General features: G+C 36.4%; 1 protein-coding gene across 3 annotated transcripts in view; it reads right to left on the reverse strand.

The window, feature by feature from the left end:
* The window catches only part of TTC8 (tetratricopeptide repeat domain 8), a 37,330-nt gene extending 14,187 nt beyond the window's left edge, over positions 1 to 23,143 (reverse strand). The window contains exons 1-8 of one of the 3 annotated variants that reach the window (XM_051806640.1): positions 22,927 to 23,143; positions 16,292 to 16,321; positions 13,183 to 13,303; positions 9,591 to 9,654; positions 9,277 to 9,436; positions 8,432 to 8,521; positions 4,547 to 4,591; positions 154 to 239 (exon numbers count right to left, since the gene is read on the reverse strand). In XM_051806640.1, coding sequence (XP_051662600.1) covers positions 154 to 239; positions 4,547 to 4,591; positions 8,432 to 8,521; positions 9,277 to 9,436; positions 9,591 to 9,654; positions 13,183 to 13,303; positions 16,292 to 16,321; positions 22,927 to 23,034 — 704 coding nt within the window. In that variant the 5' untranslated portion in view covers positions 23,035 to 23,143. Of the gene's footprint in view, positions 1 to 153; positions 240 to 4,546; positions 4,592 to 8,431; positions 8,522 to 9,276; positions 9,437 to 9,590; positions 9,655 to 13,182; positions 13,304 to 16,291; positions 16,322 to 22,926 lie in introns of those variants that run through there. The other 2 variants (XM_051806642.1, XM_051806643.1) reach the window with 2 other exon arrangements.
* Between the last annotated feature and the right edge of the window lie 819 nt (positions 23,144 to 23,962).

Genomic DNA, 23,962 nt, shown 5'->3' on the forward strand with positions numbered 1-23,962 from the left:
TGTATATTAAAGGAGATTTAACTGTAAGCACAGAGGTCTCCAACAAAACACTTGCTGAACTGTTTCTCAGTGTTCAGCATTGTACAACACACCCAGCAGTACAGGTCCTGAACTCATATTCACTCATCACAGAAGAAATGAACAATGGCTTACCTATAGTAGCACTTCCCAATTTGCACTTTCCACCACCAGTCCTTGAATTGTGCGTGCTCGGTGGCAAGGGCTGCCAAATCTAGAGCCTTCCAAAACAAATCCATCATCTTAAAATTAATACCACCAGTGTTTACACAAAGAAAAAGAGCACAATGTGAACAATGTAAAGATTTTTGTAAAGAGAAAATTTTGAACAAAAACTACAGGTAACCTTTAGGTTGAAGCATTGCTTTACGTTTATTACTTTTATAGTTCAGTCCATAAAACAGCTGAAAGGATTATTTGTCCCTATAAAAATACACAATCCAAACAGCTTCTTCTAATTCAAAGAGAAAATAGGAAATCAATTGATCAGACTCCTGTAGCGCTGCTTCAGAATACATTATTTGTTTAAGCCAACACACTTTTTCCAAGCTTCCCATCATTGTTCACTAAAAGGTGTTAAAAAAAAGTAAAAATAAACTAAAATAAATAAGTTCAATGAGTCTGAAATACTGTAGAAATTGTCATCTCATTGCTAATATCAGGTTGCCTCCATTTCTGGGAAGAAATTCTCAGATGTGTACAGTAAGACACATTTCTTCCTTTGCAAAGACTATAATGTAAAGAACTATTTTACAGGAGAAATATCTTAAGAAATAGATAGCTATTGAAGATGGTGGAGGTCTAAAATCTCTTTTGTCTGGCATAGTGGAAAAGCAGGTATGCTCTGATCAGCCACATCAGCCAGAATCTGTGCCTTTTCATATTTAAGCTATAATTTCAAAATCTGTGTTAAAACAAATAGATGTGTGTTTTGTACCACAGTCTACCACAGACACACTTGTTAGTGTTTCTTTTTTTATTAATTCCATTTTTTCTCAGAACAAATCAAAGCCATGCTATATTTGTTACACTTTAGGGATATCAGAAATAGTCTAAAAAGATCTAATGTGGTGTTTGTATTTCTTTACCAGTTTCATTTCTTTACCATTACCTTCCTTAACTAAACCGTACTATAACTAAGACTTCCAAACTTCGCTATTGCAAAATGAAATTGGTAAAGTTGTTTGAAACAGTAATTTCATACAGAGTATTGTATGCACCAAGAAATTAGATAGATGGAAACAAAAGCAAGCATCTGCTGCTTCTTTCATGTGCTGTTAAATGGCAGTAACTTTCCCAGCAACAATTACTGACTGAAGTCTTATTTGTAGACAAATCAGCCCAGATAGTCTATAAGATAGCTGAGCAAATGACATTAGCCATAGTCAATTTAACACAGTCTATTTTGGCGAGTGTCTTCTGGATTCCTATATTTTATAAATCTAACATAATTCCATTTTAAATAGATTTCTATCAGAGAGTATAAACTACAAAGTATTAAGAAGATCTAAGGAAATATGAGAGGTCATGACTTCTGGCCATAAGTATGCATTGTACACTCATTGTTCTTCCTCAGGACAAAGTATCTTGTCATCATTACCCATCTGCAAATAATGGCAAAATATGATGTCACAGCCTACTGAAAAAAGTAGCAGTTGAACTATTTCTGGACAAGTCTTTCAAACTGTCCTGCTCTTAGAGCATTTAGCCCATAAAATGGCTTTTAGAAATAGCTCAAGAAGTACAGAAAGTCAGTTATTAAGTAGATGTGTTCAAAAGGAAACAAGTCAAGAACAATCACGGATAGGATAACAGTATTTTGTTCAGAGAAGTGTTTAATTTTTCATTAAATAAGACGAAAGACTTTTGAGTACATTTTCAAGTGCTGAACAAGCTCAGTGCTTCTCTCTTTTACTTGCAGACTCACGTTTCTGATAATGGACAGATTACAGATGTATTTACTTTTAATTAAAACCAATTTCCTAGCACTATTTATTCATCTGAATGCACACTGATTAATAGCATTTCTAAACTGAAATTGCTGAGTCTTTTTTTTTCGTACTATATACTGGCAGAATATGAAACAGAAGATAAATAATAAAACTGCCTTTGTTTCTTAAATAATAATGTGATAATAATAAATGAGAACAGTACAGACTGTTCCAGATCAACAGTGACAAAGAAAGGATAATGTCACTACTAATTTGTGTTTTATTTGCAAAACTGCAGGAACTGGTATGCTGTTCATGCAGAAAGTCCCAAGAAAGACTTTTCAAACTTTAAGTCAATTTCTCTGGTTTCCAAGCATTTCAAGCTCTTTCATCTCACCTCATGTAGAAAACTCTTGGGTTTTGGTTCTTTTTTAAGAATGTGCAACCTCACACAGTAGCAGAAAATACAAAGATGTAAGAGATGTCAGTGACTGCTCTAATGGGTGATCAAGCAAGAGCCAGATCCATTTTTAAAAAGTTAACATACATGCTGTTTCCCTGCTGAATCCTAAGTGATTGAATTCTTTTTAGGGAGACAAGAAATTGAATTTTTGAAATTTCACTTGGTAGGAGAAGTGAATAAACATTGATGCAGCCACAGTAATGCAGAAGTTAAAGTGTTTCTTTTTTGTTTAAGAAAAATTAATGCAGATGAAGTTCAAAAGGAAGGGAGGACAGTTTGGAGAACAAAATTACATTGAAAATGGTGTAGAAAACAGTCAGTGAAAGCAAATGACAGAAAGCAAACTGAACAGTTACAAAAAATCTCTTCAGAGATATACATTACATTATAAAGGCACCTCATTCTGTGAAGCATGACACAATTTTTTTTCCTACAAGATGATATCATGAACATGTTGATCACCCTCTCATTACACAATAAATGATTGTGACTAAGCTGGCACTTCCTTGCTTACAGATATTTATTCAAAAGGCTCAAGTATGTAAAAAAAACATAGGAAAAACTTTTTCTGCAAGTCATTCATTTGGGACTCTCAGCAAGGATTTCAAAATACATGCAGCACAGTGCAGAAACATTTTACAATTTTTTCCTGGAGTGCTTGGAAAATTACCTGCATTATATAAAACTATCTATCTAGCCTAGAGATCCTGCATGTCCTTAAACTGTAGGTCACAGGCACATGTGGCATCTCATCAAGTGACTCTTTTATTCTTAGTGAACTGAGCTTTCAGTAACAAACAACATAACTTTTAAATTACTAGTGGCCTAACACCCAGGTACTTTCTTCATATTCAGTACCAGAATATGTAAATGTTAATTGCTATTTCTCTCTGACATTTCTGATGCTTCTACTTACCATTTCAATGGTATTTTGGATTAAGAGTGCATTACAATTCAATCCTCTTAAAAGAATGCTATACAACAAGTTGACAGTGTACAACAATAATCATTCCATATTAGATTAAAAAACTTCACATAGCAGCACATTTAGAAATAATTATCATCTATGTCAACAACAGTAAAATATTTTTGGTGTGTATTATTGATTAACTGGAGAGTTTAACTCCAGGCCTAATTACACACCAGCTGGTAGTATTGCAGAAAATTCAGCAACTAGTCAACTATGCATTATTGACATAAACTTCTTTCAAACAAACCTCAAGCAGAAATTTTGATTCCATTTCAACTGGGTGGATATATCAAATATAGCAATGAAATATTTTGACACTTTATTAATTGAATAAATTAATTACTGGGTGAACTGCCAAAAAACTTCTGCAACCTTTATCTCTTTCTGAAAGTTTAAACAATATGTACCCAAACTTGATCTTACCCATTCAGTGCAGTAACGTAAGAACCACAGAAAACTCTTGGATAGGGTAAGAGGAAAATTATAATTAGGAAAACTTCTGAAGAATAAATGTTATAAACAATTTAATCTTTCTCTTGAGGCCACAAAACACCTCAGCACTATGGAATTATGTTTCTAGAAAAACTATTCAAAGTCCCGTTGATATTTTATTTTTATGCAGTTTCACCAAATATATTTCCTTTCTATTCATCCAAATGCATAAGCAATCATCTCAGCAGTTTAAAATGTCAAATAATGTTCATTTCAATCACTGTTTTGTCAGGTATTTTCAACTTATTCAGTTAATAGACAGTCTTTCATAATTTACTGCTTACTCTCAAGCCACAGGACTCTGAACTTTCTAGGCAGTTCACTACCTGACCTGTAGTTTCAGCTACTGCTCAGGCTCCAGTAAATTCTGTTAACATGAAATAATGCAGGAACTTTACCATATTGATAGATGAGGGACCCAGTTTTAAGCATTAGAATGTTTTGCTTCTCAAAAAGGAGAGCAATCCATAGCTTGGTATTTGCAAATTATCATCCCCGATTATCACCCCTGTAAGAAAGGATTTCTCTCTCTTAAGCAACTTTTAATGCTTCACTTCTGTACTTACTACCTGGACATGTGTGACGTACTACCTGGATCTTTAGTTTAGCAGAATACTGACAGAAATACCTGAATCATACATAATAAAAACTGAAAATGGAACATATACTCACGTTTTTTACGTCATTTTCATGGTGAAATATATATTCGAACAATGCCTGTCAGAAGAATATTTAAAATATTGTCATATTTGAAGACAAAAATTGATAATATTATTTTAGAGGAATACAGAATCTTGATTATGTTAGGCAGAAATTAATTCTTTGTGAAAGCAAACATCACAATTGCTGAAATTACATTTATTTAAGACTTGAATAGACAAAAACTATAGATGTGCTATGTTGTCATCACAGGAAAGCATCTTAATTCTTAATTTGTTGCAAGAGATTAGTGGAATTGCCTCTTATCTCTGGTCCTTAACATCACCTTAAAACAAAAAAGGCAGCTATAATTTGAAAGTGAATGTAGATTTGAGAATCTTGCAAAATTTCATGACTATTTAGCGGTAAAATCAACAAGTGATCTAAAAAAAGCTTTTTGCAATGGACAGGTGTCATGTAGTGTGCAATGTCAGGTGTGTTAAGTGCTAAACCTACTTAAATAAACATAGGTTTATTAAGAATGTAAGCTGAGCAAACTTTGCCTTAGGGGAAAACAATCCTAAACCTTACAGAATTTTCGGATATGTAGAGGAAAAAATTCCTTTTTATAATTATTCGTAAACGATAAATAGTAACAATATTGTGCTGCTGCTGCAACTCAAATACACCATCATAATACCAAAGCTTAAAGAAGTTACATGCATCAGCTGTGCTGTGGTTAACTGCTTATAAGTCCACAACTGCACAGCAACATAACTGCATTTTTGTTTACTCGTGTATAAAGCTAGTCAAGTCATACTGCACTGGAGTTGTTCTGCACTAGAACACAGATGAGTATATATAGGTATATATATATATTATATACAGATGAGTATATAATAGGTAATGGGGGTGGCATTTTCAGTGAATACATGATATCGAAAGATGATGGGCAATTAAATGGACAGTGGAAGCCTCTATTCCCAGAAATGTATTATGGGTGCTAGTAACACAAGGTTTAATTGAGTTGAACCTTGAACTTTTTCTGCATCCAAATCCCAGGTCTTAATTGCTTCAGAAGAACAGAACGTTTTTCTAAATTTGTATAATTCATTCTAAAAAACTAGAAAAAACTATTGTCCCATAAGGAAAGAAAGAAAGAACAAGACCTCAGTCTCCTAAGGGCTTCCATGACCTTTCTGCCAGCTTTTCTTAGACAAAATCCTTAAAATAATTAACTTAAGGAAACTAGAGAATTATTAATGAATTGTCATGTCTGGCGAGAAAAGTAAACCATGACCTACTTTTCTTCTAGTTTTGGTCAGAAAAGACTCTGAACAGATGATTAAAAGACATTAAAGAATTATAAATAGAAACACATTTATAGGGAGATTAGAATCGGTGGATAAGAATAGAATAGACGATAAAGTAGTAGTGGAACATTTTCTCCTCTAGTTCAGTAACAGGGAAGCATTCAGTAAAAGTGTGTAAATCTAAAGTGACAAAAAAAGATGTTTTCTTGCATGGTTGGCACAATGTACACAGCCTGACCTTCAAAAGGATTTAAGTGACTGAATATTCGCTTGGATAAAAATATCTAGAGTTATCTTAATAACTCTATTAAAAATCCACAAGCTAAAAAAGATAAAACTTTCTATTTCATACCATAAACCAGTTGCTAACTGAGATTTACCAGAGGCTCTGTCTGGTGACAGGTGATATCTTTTATGTCTGCTATGCTGTTTCCTGTGATAGTCTTTAAAATGGCTAATGCTGGTCAGAGAGAAGGCACATTTCAGTATTCTTCAAAACACTGGAAAACCTCATCACACAATGAAAAGATAAAAAATCTAACTTGAAAAAAGATTCGGTGAGGATACTTTGCAAGTACATTAGGAAGAAGTACGTAGGAGGTATTCATATACAAACATGAATACACAGGCTAATTATGTGAAATTCATCATCATGGCTGGGCTTTGCAAATGAAGATTTAGGAAGGCTCTATCCACATTTGTTACAAGCACACTGGTGGCTACTGCCCAGGTTCAGCATGTTCTGGATGTGAAATTAATAGCTATAAGACTAATCATCTTTTTTGCATGTGGGAGAGGTGACAGCTCAGAAAATTTTAAAACTTTAATCAATTATTCTTAACACACAGTGCAGCCTGAAGTCTCACCTCCTGCTTTGGCTTTACCCTTAATGCTGTTTCATTTTTAAAAAGTTATAAATCCTCGTAGCTCCAAATTTAAACTTAGATCTTACATTCTGTGTGAAATGTTAATGCCATAATGTATTAGCTTCATAATACTGACAAGTTCACTTGCTGCCTATGGATGTTTCTATGACTGTTGTTTTACATTTTTGGCTTAAGCCTCTTTTCATATGAAACTGAAGGAAGACAGAGTTGCCCCAGAAAATGCTAATTAAAAACGAAAATTGTTAAAAATATGTATGTTTCTCATTCCTGAGGGCTGTTGTTGACAAAACATCCTCTGAAATCTAACCTACCTACTTAAATAGCATGTAGTTACCAAACATAATTAAAAGCTAGCTGTCTTCGGGCAGAAGAACTAAGACTTGTTTCTTATGGACATGTCTTGCATTTCTTAATCCTTCCCAGGTTTCCTACATCCCCCCTATTTTACAGACTGTAATGGATTTATAATAATTTGTCTGCTGGCTGATTGCTAGCAAGGACATAATTGGACAAAAGCCATGCAAGTTCTTTCAGTACTGATAAAGAACTAACCTGTAACTGCCTTCAGATGATAGTCTGGAAGTCTTTGACTGCCTTCCCAGGGATATACCCTGGCCAGGGATATACCTTTGATTACCATATTTGATACCTACTCTTCTGCCTAGTTTGGTTAGGAAGCAAAGGGACAATGATGCAAGGAGTGGGTGAAGAATACAATGCAATCACACAAAATTTATTTCCTTTAAAAACCACACTGAAATGCAATGCCATCAGCCTACATTAGGCTTTAAAAAGAAAAGAAATTTGCTAATCATTTATGAAAAACAGTTAACCAAAGTTTTAGACTGGAAGAGCTAATTTCCACTAGCAGATTATTAGGCACTGCTAGTCTTCTAACAGTGTTCACCACTATGTTTCTCAAAATAGACTGAATACATACTGGTTCTTTCCACTTTAGGTTGAGAGCCAAATATAGCTCCCTAGAGGGTGTCTGATAGTTGTCTGATACCTTGTGCAAAATGAGTTGCTGGCCTCAGCCCAACAGTTGTTTTTTTCGAAACATGTTCATCCATAACTGATTATGTTGGGGAAAGATTCAACTGAAAGGCCACAGAATGATAAATCATCACACAGCTTTCAGTCCCTGCCACTCAGAGCTGAAATAAGTTGGGCAGATAACATGGATAAACCTGTTCTATTGTCAGACAGTCTCAGTTTCAATGATCGTCAGCCAGATGTTCTTAATTGAAAATGAAGTATTCTGAACAAAACAATGAAATCTTTTTACATAAAAACAGTTAACTCATGCCATAAAATCAAAAATGTTCAAACCTTCTGAACATTTTTAGACCAGGATTGCAATTTCCAGACATTAAGGAGGGTTCTGCAGGTTTTTTTGCTCCTGGCTTTTTTTTTTCCTTTTTTTAGTTGCCCTTCATCACTCCTATATGTGCAGTTCAAGTTATTTATTAATGGAAAATTTTATTCGCCACAAAAGTTTTTCCTAGATTATACTTTCTAAGTAACTTCTTTAGACATTCTTTCAATTTCAAATCTAGTAAAAGCTGTCAAAAGGTAAGTAACACACTATTTTTCTGAACTTCACCTCTACAACACATTTCATCATTGTTTTTATTCCCAATCCCATGTACAGTTACATTAGAATGACACCAGAAAATAAGAAAAAGATATCATGTTAACCAAAAACAGTTACGTACCTTTGCCAGTTTGGGTTTCTGAGCATATTTTGCTAAATTCAGTCGAGACAGATTTATGAAAGGGCCATCTGGATTTGTTAGCATTGAAGCCTGAAGAGGAAAAAGAAGTCTTTTAAGTGGGAAGATGCCCTATGCTTTTCCTGAAAATTTTCAAAATATTAGTTGTATACAACAAAACTCCCAACCCCCAAACAAAACATCAGTCAAAAACTTCCTTTTGTTTCCCTCTCTCCACCATTTCCATACAGTGCCTAAGCATGTACCTTGGTAGTTGGGATACATAATAAAAAAAATTTCACGAAAGATTCAGGAAGATCAGTTCCTACCTGCAACAGCGAGAAGATACCACGTTTTGCCATTAATGTGATGTTTATCTGTACTATATATTCTTGCTGCTTGCAGTTTATTAATTTTGCCAAAAGAACGGGATAGAACTAGTCTGGTTTATTTTCCTTATCATTTGAAGGGACAGACACTGAGCACTTAGTAATTGTTTTGTAGTAAACTGAAAAACTTGGAGAAGGTTTCAAGATGCTCATAATGAAATCATGTCACGGTCTTTTCATGGCCTTCAGTGAATAAAAACATGTCTAAAAGAGCCTGTGAATTGGGAGTTTATGTGAATTTCAGTGAACTTACAGATTTATGTTTCTATATAAACAGATCAGCAAACTAACAAGAATTATCATTTTCAAACCCTAGAAGTAATTTAAATAAAAAACTAAAAATGCTCTCCTCCTTCAAACTGGAGTTTAGATGCAGCTTTTAAGTAAACTATAATGTCACTGTACCAGATGGTATGACCAAGAAATGCCTCATTCTGAGAAGAGAGTCAAACAACTCACCGTTCCCAGCCTGACATATCCCCCAGAAGCACTAGTAAGGGGACGGGCTGTGAGAGCTGTTCGAGGTGTTCTTATCGCCTGTTCCATAGTACTGGGCCGTCCACTTTGCGTGCTGGGTCTCACAAATCCTGTAATAGGTCTTCCTGATTGAGTTATTGGCCTGAAGATGTTAAGTACATTATTCTTACGTTAAGTGGTATTTATTGATAGAGAATTTAAACAGTTGTACCTGAAGCACTTCATTTTCAGAAGTTAAATGTAATATTTGTTCATTTCCAAGTAGTCGCATTTAAAAAAAATAAACTGTCACATACCTAACAGCTGGGCTGGGGCCTCCACCTTGGCTAGTTCCAGGGAGTTTCAAAGATGTTCCTGGTCCTGTAAGATAAGAGCACTTCTCACTTCACATTGAGATACTACTCCCTTGTCCAGAGGACTTAAAAAATTATTGTATTTTACAATAAATATAAGTCAGAAATTTCTTTGTTCAAAATACTGCTACAATGAATATGGTTTTCTCTCTTTTACCCTCCCCATTCTCTTCTCCATCCCACCTGGGGGGAGTGAACGAGTGGCTGTGTGGAGCTTAGCTGCCTACTGGGATTAACCCACACCAATTCTCAAGGACATTTTAGGAACAATAGATAGCCCTGAAGTAAGAAAGGTTACTGGAACAATGAGACCATGCTAATTCGAAATGGTGTATTTTCTATCCAAGACTAAAATAATACCCAGACTTTAGTAAGTAAACCAAAACTATCACCTACAGAGTAGATGGAGAATGCTATCTTGTGTCATTAAACCAGTGTAGGATCCCCTACCACAATTTAGGGCACAGTACAGTTCAAACTCATCCGTGATCAAAGTCATCAGTGAAAATATTGAACTGGCTTGAGCCCAGGTGAACTGATGAAGGGTCCCCCTTTTCACGTATTTCTGTTTTGACAGCAGATAATTAAGAATTACTAGTTCCTGCATGTAGATTTTACATCACTGTCACTGATATTTGATTAGTCGGGTTTTCTAACCTGCCAAGTGAGTATCTATTGAGATGGTTTTAAACACTTGGTTAAAACCAACATATGACATCTATACCTTCCAGTTTGTTCACTGCTTGTTACCTTGCACAGAAAGAAATGAGATTTGATTTGACATTTCTTGACAAATCACTGTTACTTGTCTACTTATTTTCTATATACTTTTGAACTGCTTTTACTGCAAATGTTTCTAAGAACTTAAGTTAAACTGATAGGTAGACAGTTTCCTTCCTTCTTTTTTCCTCCAAGACAAACCTCAAGTCTGCCCTTTTTCAGTCCTCCATCTCCTGCCTTCAAGCTGTAATTACCTCTGAGATACAAGCAAGTTTAGTAACTTGTCTAGATCAATAACTTCGAAATCCAAACACTTTCTAGCTGTTTTTAATCCAAGATGATACTAAGCACCTCTGACTCCAATATTATAGCAGCCACCTGACAACAGCTGTATTTTAAGTTAAATAATACAAGGTATTAACCATGATGTCCTTGGTAAAACCAACTTTCAGCAACTGATGCTAAAATAAAGAACAAAACTCAGGATTCTCTCTCTTTTGGTTGGCCACACTTAGGATCTCTGTTGCTTGCTTGCCTTTTATAGTCCTGTGAATCTTGAATGTTTTACTCCACAACAGAAAGAGTGGACAGTTTACCCAGTAGAGTTTCTAACATGGTAACTAGGGCACTATTCTGAGAAATGGACAAAGTGGCTTTTAGTTTTTTAGACTAACAGGCAAAAATGTACTAGTCTTCCACTTTCTGAACTCTTTTTTAAACTATTGCAGTAATATAGAAGAGGTAGACACCAAAATGCCCTTTTCACACATGTTTTTTAATAACTGCAATTGGTTTTGAGTTTTTGGTGCACTGGGAGAATGCTTATGGGAATACCCTTGATCTCACCCCAGGCAACTCTGTCCTTATTTTGAGAATCCCAACTCAACTAGCTATGAATAGCTGGTCCAACCATGCTCAAACATGAACACCTAAAGCCAGTTGCCCAGGGCTCTATTTAGATGGTTTCTGAATAGATCTGAGGAGGGAGACTCCACAACCTCCCTGAGCAGCCTGTGACAGTGCTTAGTCCCTCACAGTAAAAAAGACTGTTTCCTGATGTTCAACACCTCCTGTGTTACAGTTTGTGCCCACTGCCTCTAGTCCTGTCACTGGGCACCACTGGCTCCATCCTCCTTGCACTCTGTTCGGTGATATCTGTGCTTACCTTTTATATAAAAATATAACATCAATGTAATTCTAATGTAACATTAGAACACCACAGATGTATAAAGAAAGGAAAATCAAGCTATAGAAGAAAAATGTATTTTCTATGTGTCAGTGGACTGTTGTCTGGTTTGGTGACTACAAAAGACAATTGAATAACTAGAAAGGGTTAAGAAAAGAGTTTCAAGACTCAACTCAAAAATTAAAAGATATAGCCCAGAATGAGGAGACCATTTAGCTTAGAGAAAAGATCACTGGATGACTTAATGACAGATTTAGCAATTTACTTTGGAAATAAACCTTTGAAAATAAAAACTTCATATCAGGCATAAAATACTCACAAAGAAGCAACAGGTGAAGTTATAGTTGATAATTCCCACTAAAGATATGGCACACACTGATAAAAGCTAGCAAATGTAATAACTTAGAAAAGATTGCAGGGGTTTCTCTATCTTTGGGAAGTTCTTATAATTTCTGAAAAATTATATACTAGCTCAGGTACATCTAGTGAATTTGAAGCACAAATAGCAGTCTTATCTCAATGATTCAGGAGTGCAGGCTACACTATCATAATGATTTTCTTTTGGTTTTGAAATTTGTACACACTATCCAGAAAGTCATCTTTATTCAGTGTAAAGATAGTATGAATGTATTTTTCCAGGATACCTTATTTCTAAATAATATTCATCAAATGATTTTTCTTGGCAGATGATTACTACGGGGGAACTAAACTATATTACTACACTGTTTTAAGACAGACACAGGTAATTAGCTTATCATAATGTATAAATACAACTTCAGTACTGTTTGACTGTTTATATGTGACCAATCATGAAATGAAAATTTTTAAAAATGTAATCAGATAGGTATGATATTGCCTATGTCTATACAGACAAGAAAAGCTTCTTATGCTTCAAATATTAGCCCTGGCCTATGTGCAACTCTTCCCTTGAATTCCTTGATGTGGTCAGTCGTTGAGAGCCCCATCTAATAAGTTGCATCAAAATTTCCATGTGGACTATACTAAAGAAACAGAGAAAAATACAAATAATGCCAAAAAAGTAGTGGAATACTACTAATTATTACCCACTTAAAAGAGAACTAATGAAGCTGAAAAAGAGTTGCATAGAAGAAACAATGACAGAGCTGAAGAACTGCTCTGTGAAGGAAGAGAGAAAAGAAGTAGAGAAAAGCAGAGAAAGAAAGAAAATCAGTTCAGATAATGTTGTAGGACATGATAACAAAAGGTGATGTCTGACTGCTGTCTACAGTACAGCCATATGGATAAGATTCACAGTACACTGAGGGTGCATTTTTTTCTCTGGTTTCCCACAGTGCCTCAAGAAGCCAGAAAGGAGTAAAAGAAATCGATGTACTGATGGAAAAGAGCGAGTGAGTACAGAGATGTAGAGGAAAAGCTGATGAAACACTATTTGTCCGAACTCCTGTCCGATGGGTCTAAGCACCACATCAAGAACATGTGGTGGATCTCAACATTGCCATGCACCATAAAACAGTCTGAAGCTCTTTTTGTAGCAATAGCTAAAAGCTGTATCAGGTTACCTCAGTATGTACTATTTTATGCTAGATGATGATCCCAGCCAAAACAGTTCTTGTTTATTCAAAGTATTTAAGTGGAAGTCATTCTTACGTGCAACTTGAGCAATGGCATTTTCATCTAGGATCATCTCTGCGATTCCTTCTTGATCCATATCGATTTCATCCATGTACACCATTTCTGTCAAAGCTCGTGTTTTCAGGCTCCAGGCAGCCTGATTAAGGATAAAGTAAAAAGTAAAATATCTTCAAAACACCAAGTAAATAATCTAATAAGAAATTTTACCAATTTTTTAATTAATATTCACTTCACAGTTTTAATAGGTCTGAATAAGGTATTGACTTAAACAGTCGAATATATCCATCTGTCTGACGGCGGTGGAAAGGGGACCAAGTCTTTTGTTCATAGCATCAGCTGTAAAAATCTGTAGATGCATAGATTAGGCATCTCAGATTATCAGAATATTGCAACACTTTTTAGTGACCTGAACTGACAAATTACTAGATTAAATGTCTTGGAGGATAATCTGACCAGTGTGGAAAGGCAAGCATAACACTAGCCTATGTGACAAGTTTTGTGTAGACTGTAAAGACAACAAATCAATGGGGAGAAAAAAAACCCCAAGAAAAATCAGTGCCAGCAATACAGAAGTACCAACAAAATAAGTGCAGACCCAACCACTTTGATAACTTGATATGCTTGTAAGGTACTCATAGAGCTGGCATGATAAAGGCAGTCACAAGACCAATTCTTTAACTTCCATCAGATATTAAATAGATCATCATAAACTTTCCAGAGTAAAAATCACTGCCAAAACAATTAGATTTATTTCCTCTCTGACACAATATAGTAGTCCGGTGTAAAGGCGTCTTTAATATTGGCTAAGGAGACATTTCAAAATAGAAACATACTGATGCTACCTTAATAGAAATAAAGGTCAAACACATGGAAACATTTGTTCTTTAATTAAGAGGTATAAGAAGATCTAAACTTCAAACTTATTTAATAATTTAAGTAATCATTTCATGAGACACTTCTTATTCACCATGTCTCAGACCATCCCTTCTTCTACATTCCCGTCATGCTTCTATGCAACCTTGTGTCAATCAAAAAGAAAGTATATCTAAAAATTTTGAAATACTTAACTATTCTTTTAAAAAGTACTTTCTTCCAAGTTGAAGCAAAGGAGGGTTTTAGCCAGTCAGTTTAACCACAATTAATAAACCTTTGTTCAAGTATGAAAAGAAAGGAATTCAGCAGGATGATCTGAATCTAGGCCAGACAGACATAATCCAGATCTGCTTTATTATCTTTTAGTTTCTCCTTATGTAGTGGGGCAAATTAACGTAGCCTTTAATTTGCGTTGCAATTTGCAGTTAGATGTTCAACACCTTTAACTGCTTTTCATTATGCTGTAGAATTATTTAGTTTGTTGAATTTTTATCACTTTGATGGTACTCTGTTCTTTTCAAAGACATGTATGTCTGTAGTCAACATAATCATATCTTTATTAGAAATATGCTCAAATTAGAGCTCTTGTATAGCCAAACACAGGTTAATTTCCTAGTAGAGGTAAGAAAAGTTGTCCATTGGAATTATTTTTTCCTGGGAATTGAAAGTAGCAACTTCTCTACACTAAAATTGCAGTCAATTCTTTACATAGGCATAAGAGTATTATTGTGATTTTTCCACTAATTAAAATGTGATAATGTGTTTTTAAAAGCAACATGTCTCTTTGTCATTATTGGGCAAAATTAGATTCCTTAGATTAGAAATTAGATTCCACTCTAGAAATTAGATTCCAGTCTTGAGCTCCTAGTACGAGGCTTCACAGCCAATAAAAATTTCAAATATCACACATTATTCCTTAATTAAACAGCAGTCTGTAGATTAGAGTATTTGCTCTCTCTTTGTGGGACTGATAACTTTGTTTTGTGATAAGCAACATGTCTGGCACTTATGAAGAAAAACTGCATTTTTATGAAACAGGCACTTAAATGGCAGGAAAAAGAAAGGGACAGATCATTTCAGACAACCCACATATTCACAACACAACAGATTTTGCTTGCTTAACTCCAAATCAGAGAGAAGTTTACAATAACTAATAGTAAATAAAGAGGTAAACATTATTTTAAGTACCATAAGTACAAAAATGTGATACAGTATTTAGGAAGTCTAAATTCCAGAAAGAAAAGTGACAAAGTGTTTTTCACTTAGTTCCTGAGAAGTTTGCCACTGAATAGAGTATCTTCCTCTTGTTCCTGAGAAGTCCAAAAACCAAATTAAAAATATAAACTTAAAATCTGTATTTAAATGGTTTTTTTTCTGAATATGGTAACACATTTTTCTAAGAGCTTTTAGTATCTAATAATCCTTTCCATTATAATAAATTTTATTCCGTACACAATGAAAACCCAAGAACGCAAGAACTACATTGTGAAGGGTAATCATTAAAGTCAAGAAGATATCTGGAAGTATTTTACTGAAACCATTCTATATGTAAACAACTTGCATGACTTCACTGGAATGTAACTGGAGACTCGTAAAATATGTTATGGAGCTGTATTTAAAAATGCCATTTCACATTGCATTTAATCTCTTCTGACTGTGGGCTGGAGCCAAAAGGTGCCACCACCTGCACAATACTATTCTTGCCATTGCAGTAATCTAGTGTTAATGTGGACAAAGTGAAAACTAATCAATTACTCTCAGTCTTCCATCACTTATGCAAATCATCATCATGCAGCTACAAGACTCTACACAAGTTAGGCAGTGAGAACGAGCTGTAGGAGCAGGGAGGGCACAGATAAAAGCCCACTATTACCTATATTAAATGAAACATGAAAGTGAGTCCTAAGAGCACAAACACTGTTCTGTCGGTGAACCACACATTAGCTTTTTCCTAATCTCATCAGCAGATGAAGGTCATTCAGCTCAAGGTAGATTCAATTTAGCTTTTAGAAGGTGCTAAACTGCTGAATAAAGCTATAGGAAATATATGATAAATAAATTTCCATCAAATATAAAAGCTGCCTATTCAAAATATCAAAAATCTCCCCCTTATCAAATGTAATGCCTTACCAATGATGAAAAACAAAATTCTGCCATTGAGGACTTAACAAGAAAACAAATATTATTCAGTATATCATAAATTCTTCCAAATGATTATATTTAATAATTGTATTTATGGAAAGAATTTTACCTGAACCACGCTGTATTCAGAATCAAGCTCCTGAAAAGAGAGGAAATTGAAACTGAGGAATGGAAATGCCAAACAATAAAAACAACAAAAATGGATTTATACCCTGTGACTATCTCATTTTGGACAAACATTTTCTCTCTGACACATATAGCCGAATTTTCATTTTATTACATTATCTCAACTTACACACATTGTGGAGCTAATTAATATTTTATACAATGAAAGCAGATTTGCAGTAAGTTCACCTCTCTGATACCTTTGCTTTCTTGCTTCTTCTGGATCATGCTGGCCAAATCTTAGATTAACATTACAGCATTAATTAACTGAAAAATGGTAGATTAAAAGAAAATTAACTTGAAAGACATATGCAAATCACTTAAAAATTGACCAGATTATTATGCCATGGGCTTTAGAATACCTACTTAATAAAATCCATCTTTGTGCATTTTTGTTAGCTGCTGCTGGTGATCACACTGATATCATTCAAGCACACAATAGAAAAATGTCAGCACTTTTTTTGTCCTTTTATGATGAAAATCATGCATTCATTTTATTCTGGACAGTAAGACAGCAAGTGGAATAAACGTCAAATTACTGGCCTATTGCATCACCCGATAAATAAAAGGAAAGCTATCAGATTTGGTTTATTACAAATGAAAAGGCAGAAGCTTGCATCTGCTTGAAAACTTGTGGTAAAATTGAGTAAATACTAACAGAAAGAAAAGTAGGTTTATCACCAATAATTGTATAATTATCACGTTCAGGGCTTCTGCTGCTCACTTCCAGGGATTGGGGAGGAGTTTTTCCTAATGTATTACTTAGTTTTAGACAAGGAAAGTGGGAGATAGATGTTACTTTCTCCAAATCACTATTAGTCTTTTAGAGTGTCAGATCGTTTCTGCTTCTAGAGGCAGTGGAAAATTCCTTGCACATTTGGAGTTGTGTAAATCTATCACAGTTAAATCAGCTTTATTAGACTGGATATACAATCTTAGAGTAATTCAGACTATGAAGGGACTTCTGGAGGTCCAAAGCCCTGCTCAAAGAAAGGTCAGCTATGAGGTCAGTTGAGGTGTTCACAGCCTTGTCCAGTTAGGTCTTGAAAACTTCCAAGGATGGAGGCTGCACAATGCCCATGGGCAATCTGCTCCAGTGCCGACTGTCCTTATCAGGAAATGTTTTTCCTTGCATCAAGCCAAAGCCTCCTTCACTTCCACGCAGCACTGCAAGGGGCCCCTGGCTCCATTTTCTTGATAACCTCCTTGTATGTATTAGAAGGCTGCTATTAGATCGCCCCAATGTCTTCTCCAAACTCAAGCACTGCCCCACATGCTGCTGGCTTCCTTTGCAGTGGGACACATTGCTGGCTCCTGTTTCCCCAGGAAAATGGCAAGCTCACTCTTTTCCTCTGTAGTACGAGACATGGCCTACTTCTTTCAATTTGAACATTTTTATTCAGTAAATTCTATGACAGTAGGGACCTGAAAGACTAGTGAAAGACATCTTCTTTCTGTAGTGTACTGGGATTTCTGTCACCTTTTAAGGATCATATTTGGAATCACAACTCGTTCACGGGTGTTAAAATGTATAACAAGCTTACACATCTACTACACTATGGAACTAAATGTTAATTGAGGGATTAATCTCAGCTGACTGTGATGTAGCTGGGGGTACATAGGGCACTGAAACTGCCTTAGCATTTCAGATGTATGATTTTATGAACTCCAAGTTCTTTTATTTATAGCACTTGTCTTCTAAAAAACAAACTATTCAGCTTCCTGAGGATCCTTGAGATATTCAGCTTGCATTTTATTCACCCCATTGTGCCTGAGTGTTACAGCATATATGAAAATGGTTTAAGAGCAGTAGGTGCTCTTCCATACCATATGTGCTACAGTAACTAATGAGGATAAGGTTAGGAACAGTACGTCAACACTAACTCGAAAATGCCTTGATGTTACAGATGTGTATCTTACTTTAGGCACTGTTCATTAGTTCAAAAATAATTTAAAAACAAAATGAATTTGCTTGTAGGAGCATTCATATTACTAAAAAATTCAGAAATTATACCCCTCATCATTCTGGAAAAAAAGTTGACCAATAATATTAAGTAAAAACATTGCTCTCTCATTAAAGTAGATGAGAGTATGCACTCTTCATCCATCCTGATACATTGTTTCAGTTTTTGACAAGAAGTAACTTCAGATTTTTAATAACCCTCAAGTGGGTAATAGGACCCTCACACTAAACAAAAGTATGGAACAACAAAAATTACATTAAAATATAATCTATTTTAACATGGGTGGATCCAGCAGTTGCTACTCATGCAAGTAATCCACTGGAACTAGATTTCAAATAAAGAGTTCTCTGAGAAGATTAACAAATAGCGTTGCCCTGTAAGCTTGTATCTCAAAACAAAAGCTCAAATTTACTCTTCATTTACACATATAAAGTTCCTTTGGAATTAAAAAGATTGTAAAAGCAATGAAGGAAGAATTTAATCCAGATCCCTGAATCAACTGAGGGCACTTTAAAATTCATGCTAATGTATAAAGTCAGTTTATTTGAAGACCAAAAATATTTAGAATAATTATGTTTTCTGACACCTACAGCCTAGAAAAGAGAATGAAAAGACTACATACCTTATATATATATAAGGCTTCATTCTACAATTAATTTCAGGTAAGATTTAATACATGCAGAATATTAAAATTCTGAATATGCTCTTCAAATGATTAAGAGCAGAAATACAGAAAAAAAAACCCCCAAACTTTACCCAGGAACAATGAATTCACTGTAAGTATCACTAATTTTCATGCATAAACTTAATTACAGTCTCTTGAACCAATAACTCACTTCAGTTGAAGAAGCTTTTTCAAATCAAAGTCAATGCCCATAAACATAACTGTGATAACTCTAAATTGACCTTATAAAACCAGTATGCAAGTAATAGTAGCGGAAAGTTCACCCCAGGAGAAGAAAGGACGAATGAACAAAAGCAAATCCTCATAGTAGACCATTAATCAATAAGAACATCCACTGTATGCCTATTAATTACATTAGGCAATTTTAGTTTTCCTATTGTTAAACTAGAGCAGGCCTCATACATGGGTTCTGGTTATTGCCTTGAATCTGACATATGGAACCCAAAGAGTAATCAGATTAGGTGACTAATCAGGATGATCAACAGAGACAGTCCTGGATTGTATTTTCTCTAGGTCATGCTATTACTATAAACACAGAAGACAATGCCTGTTTGCTTACAACAGGAAATAATTAAACTGAACATCAGTACTTCATGTGTTTGTATGCCCAAATGCTAGTCATAGAAAATACAGCTTTTATTTACCCAGATCTTAGATTATCAGCATAGAAGTAAATTCCATCAATAACATTTATATTCCTAATACTTAAATGAGGAAATGCACAGGATATTTTATAGAAAAAAATATTCAATCTTCCACAAAATGTAACTCTGTAGCAGCTAATTATTCTTCTATCAAAATGTTATTCATTAAGAACTTTTCAGGAAAACTTGATTGATTTTAAAATGTTTTGATTTTGTTGTTGTGTTCTTTAAGAATACAAGTTTATAACGACATAGCATTTGATACTGCTGTGTAAGAAAATTCTTGATTCATGCCCAGTTAGCTACAAGGTCAACATGACACCTTAAGAACCTCCTGGTTTCAGCAGCCCATAGCTCTGGGACGTCATTGTGGATACGATGGAGCAGGAGGGGTGCTATCATTTAGCAGACTAGCTGACAGCTGGGAAAAATGTACAGACTTTAAGACAAGAAAGGCCATCTCTTTCAGGCATGAATATGTTCTCCAGTTATGCACTGTTAGTCTCTTCCTTTACTTATCTATTGTTACATTACATGTCTTAGAAGGGAGAAGGCTGGTTGCTTAAGCACAGAAAAGTTCTGACTTGTAACAGTCACAGTTTAACTCAACCATTCCTGGGCAGGTATTTAAAGGACATGATCTCCTGTGGCTTGGTTTATGTCGTATCCTAATGGTTGCTGGTCAAAGAAGTGAATCCCTAACAGTGACTGAGGCTACAGTTCTTGTAAGATCCTTCTTTCCCTGGCTGCAGAGGTTGGGAGGCGCATGCTTAGCAGAATATGGGACACGAGGATAAGAACAGATGGCACAGTGATTACAGCCATTGAGTATTCCCTCGTGCTGCACAGCAGCTCACTTAATCCAAACTTTCCGTAAGGGCTGTCATTTGTCTGTCTGCTTTCCTGGTGCCCAACATGACAGTTTGATTTGCAGAAGTACTACCATTAAGAGTTTGACCATTAAATCTGTCAGAATTGCTATGTGTTCTTTAAGAGTAATAAACCACATATACTGGGTTAGGTACCAAAATGAAATATACTTCATTTCAGATATACTGCCAGGTAATACTAAAACACTACTAATGTAATTCACACAGATGGAAGACAGTACCATTTTCTGGTACGTGGCTGAAGATGACAGAAATAAAGTTTAATCAAAACATTTAGGAACTACTTATTTCATTAACATGCCACTTCAAAAGTAACACAGATATCAGGAAATCAATCTGCCTGAAAATGGCCCTAGATTCTTATTAACGTGGAAAAAAATCATAAATCATTTTTCTAATATTCACAACTACAGCAAATTAGCTGATACAATGCCATTGGAATAAATTCAGAATAATGTAAAATAGGATTAGACTAGGCCAAAAGGAGAATTAAGTAATGTATGTCATTTATTCGAGTTCTAATTAACTCAGTGTTCAGCCTTGGAGCTTAGTATCTTTCAAAGGTTATATAAAAATAATGGTTCTATTAAATGCAAAGTATATATGCTACAATACATAAATATGTTTTGCTTTTCCATTTTGTTGTATTAAGTTCAAAATAGTTTGTAAGATTTCAATGACACACAAAACACATTCTTGAGGAATGTTCCTTTACCCCATGCCCAACATTTAGCAGGGTAAACAGGACAGATTGGTACCTGATCAATATCTGGAAGAAGGAAAACCAATCAGAATTTATCCCACAGAATGATAGAATGTTAAGGGGTTGGAATGGAGCTTAAGGATTATCTAGTTCCAGCCCCCTCTGCCATGGGCAGGGACACCCATCACTGAACCAGGTCGCTCAAGGCCTTACCCAACTACTTCCTCTCATTGCTGTTTTGTTAATTTCCTCCTAAACATTTTTCCCAGCCTTGAACATCTTCTATTTCTTCCCAGTGCTACTGGGAACAGCCCAGCAAAAGTTTGGAGTTGCCAGGTGTAACAATACAATTTTATACTTGAGCTTTAGCACATAGCAGAAATGCAACCATCTTTATATTTTCATGTTGAGATCATAGATTAAAAACAGTTTTATTAATTAAAAAAAATTATAAATTAAGAGCAACAGAAGCACTATGGTCTTTATAACTTTTATTTACTGTTATCTGTGCTACTTCAAGAGTTACTATCACAAATCAAGTGTTGTCTTCCTGTATGCAAAGATTACATATATAAAGATCCAATAACGTACATATACATAAATAATACAGCACCTACACAGAACTAATACTCAATCCCATTTAGCATTGAGGAACAATGTTCTTTGAATACCTTCTGTGCTAAAACTTTTTCTGCTGGTGGGTCCTTGTTGGTTATAAAACATAAAAAAGAATTTTTAAAATATCCATCCTATGCCAATTTAAATAGTTACTGTGCTTTATATTTACATAACTGTGTGACTATGTACCTTTCTTTAAATATTTGTCCTTTGCGAGGAAAAGAACTGCCTTCAAGATTCCTAAAATGTATGTCTATAGGATGCCTTGAGAGACTTACAAATTTATGTGAAGTATTCAAGATGAAGATAAAGTTTATTCAATTACCGTTTTTAAAATATGGCATTAAAAAGGTTTACATGCACATAAACATTAATCCAGAAACAACTTTCTCAAATTCTTCCTTTTTACAGAAGAATGAGAAAACATGTATGTATTGAACAAGACATGTACAAGGTTTCCAGAGACTCTGCAGATGGAGAAAGGGCAAAGAGATTGAAATGCAAACGCCTTCTGCCCCAAGGTAAGGTTCATATGTAAGCTGAGCTAAAATGCGTGTCTCTTAACCTTATGCGATTTAGTCCACGCAACAGCTAGGACATCTGAACATCAGTATAAATTCAACAGGAACACGCTAACGCAGAACTGATTTTAGTCTTAGCTTTTCTTCCCTTAACTCCGCAAACTCCTGAATGAGTTAAAGTTCTCGCTGTGGGCAGTTCTGGCCCTCACGGCAGCGCTCCAGCAGCCTCACCCACACCCGGCACCGCTCCCCTCTCCCGGCTTCGGGGCTGGGGCGGGAGCGCTCCACCGGGGCGTGTCTGAGGAGGAGCCGGCAGGGCCGGATCACCGCCCCCGGGCCCGGGGGGAGCTCGGGGAGTCGGCGCTGCCCGGCCTCTTCTCCTCCTCCTCCTCCCTGGGGAGCTCGGCGCGGCCCAGTGCTCCCGCCCCGCTGACGGGGGTCGCGCCGGCCCCTCCGGCGGCTGCAGCAGGCACGGAGGGTCCCGCCGTGCTGGGGCGGCGGGGACGCGGCTGCTGCCGCCCCTCACCGCCGCCTCCCGTCCCGGCCCCCGCTACCTGCTCGCCGGGCGGCCTCTCCAGCAGCTGCGAGCAGAGATCCGCGCACTCCCGGAACTTCCTCCGCCTGAAGTAGCTCCAGGCCTGGAAGAGCGGCTCCAGCCCCATCCCGCCGGTGGGAGCTCCGGCGGTGTCCCCGGCGCCTCCCGGGCCGCTGCCGCCGCGCGGGGCCCGGGGCGGAGCGGGGCGGCCGCGCTGCTGCTGCCGCGGAGCTGCCGGGCCGGCCCCGCCTCGGCCGCCGGGGCGGAGCGGCCCGGGGGGGGCGGCTCTGGGCGGCCTCCGCGGCCCGTTCCAGCGACGTGGGCCTCTCGTGGGCTCACACATTGATGACTGAAAGCAGAGTTTGATCTGTAATATTGGGGTCAGTAGACTTCAAATAACCCCACTGTTTTGACCTGTGTCCTGTTATTTGCTGTCCTAATATCAGGAGTCATTTAGAGTTGTAATAGACACCTAAACAAGAATGATACAGGCCATTAATCCTTATGCGGGTGAAATGTCCTTTAGAGCCATGGAGCCCTGGTTGAGAAAAGTACAGATTGCTGTGAGCAACACTGTTTTCAGTTTTGCAGACTCTCTTAGTTTCTTTAGTTCATTAGTTTTTGCAGAGAAATTATAAAACGGAGATATTTAGAGATTTTAAAAGTTGTAATACAGTTACTCATAGTTTGTGCATACTGTAAGATGTTGATTGCAATCATCAACCAAAGTAAAAGGAAGTAAAACTCCCTAGTGATCCTTGGAGAAATAACTGCATTTGTGAAAATCTTTGACGGATGAACACTAACAAGATTGCTGAAATCACATTGTTGGCATTTTAAGAGATCATTCTGGTTTTATTACTTTTGTCTTACCTAAACTGTCAGTTTGTCCAAGATGCATGAACTGGATACCCAGGCTTCTAAGATCAATGTCAGGTGGAAAGATGAAGAAACAGAAGTGCTGGTCCCAGGACTATAGCTTATTCAAATATGGGAGTAAGTGGCTTGAACTGAAGTAGTAGTTATAAACAACTGGGTTTTGCTCATCTCGTGAA

Source organism: Manacus candei, unplaced genomic scaffold, assembly GCF_025592945.1.
Source record: "Manacus candei isolate 608988 ecotype Guabito, Panama unplaced genomic scaffold, ASM2559294v1 h1tg000067l, whole genome shotgun sequence".
NCBI lineage: Eukaryota > Metazoa > Chordata > Aves > Passeriformes > Pipridae > Manacus > Manacus candei.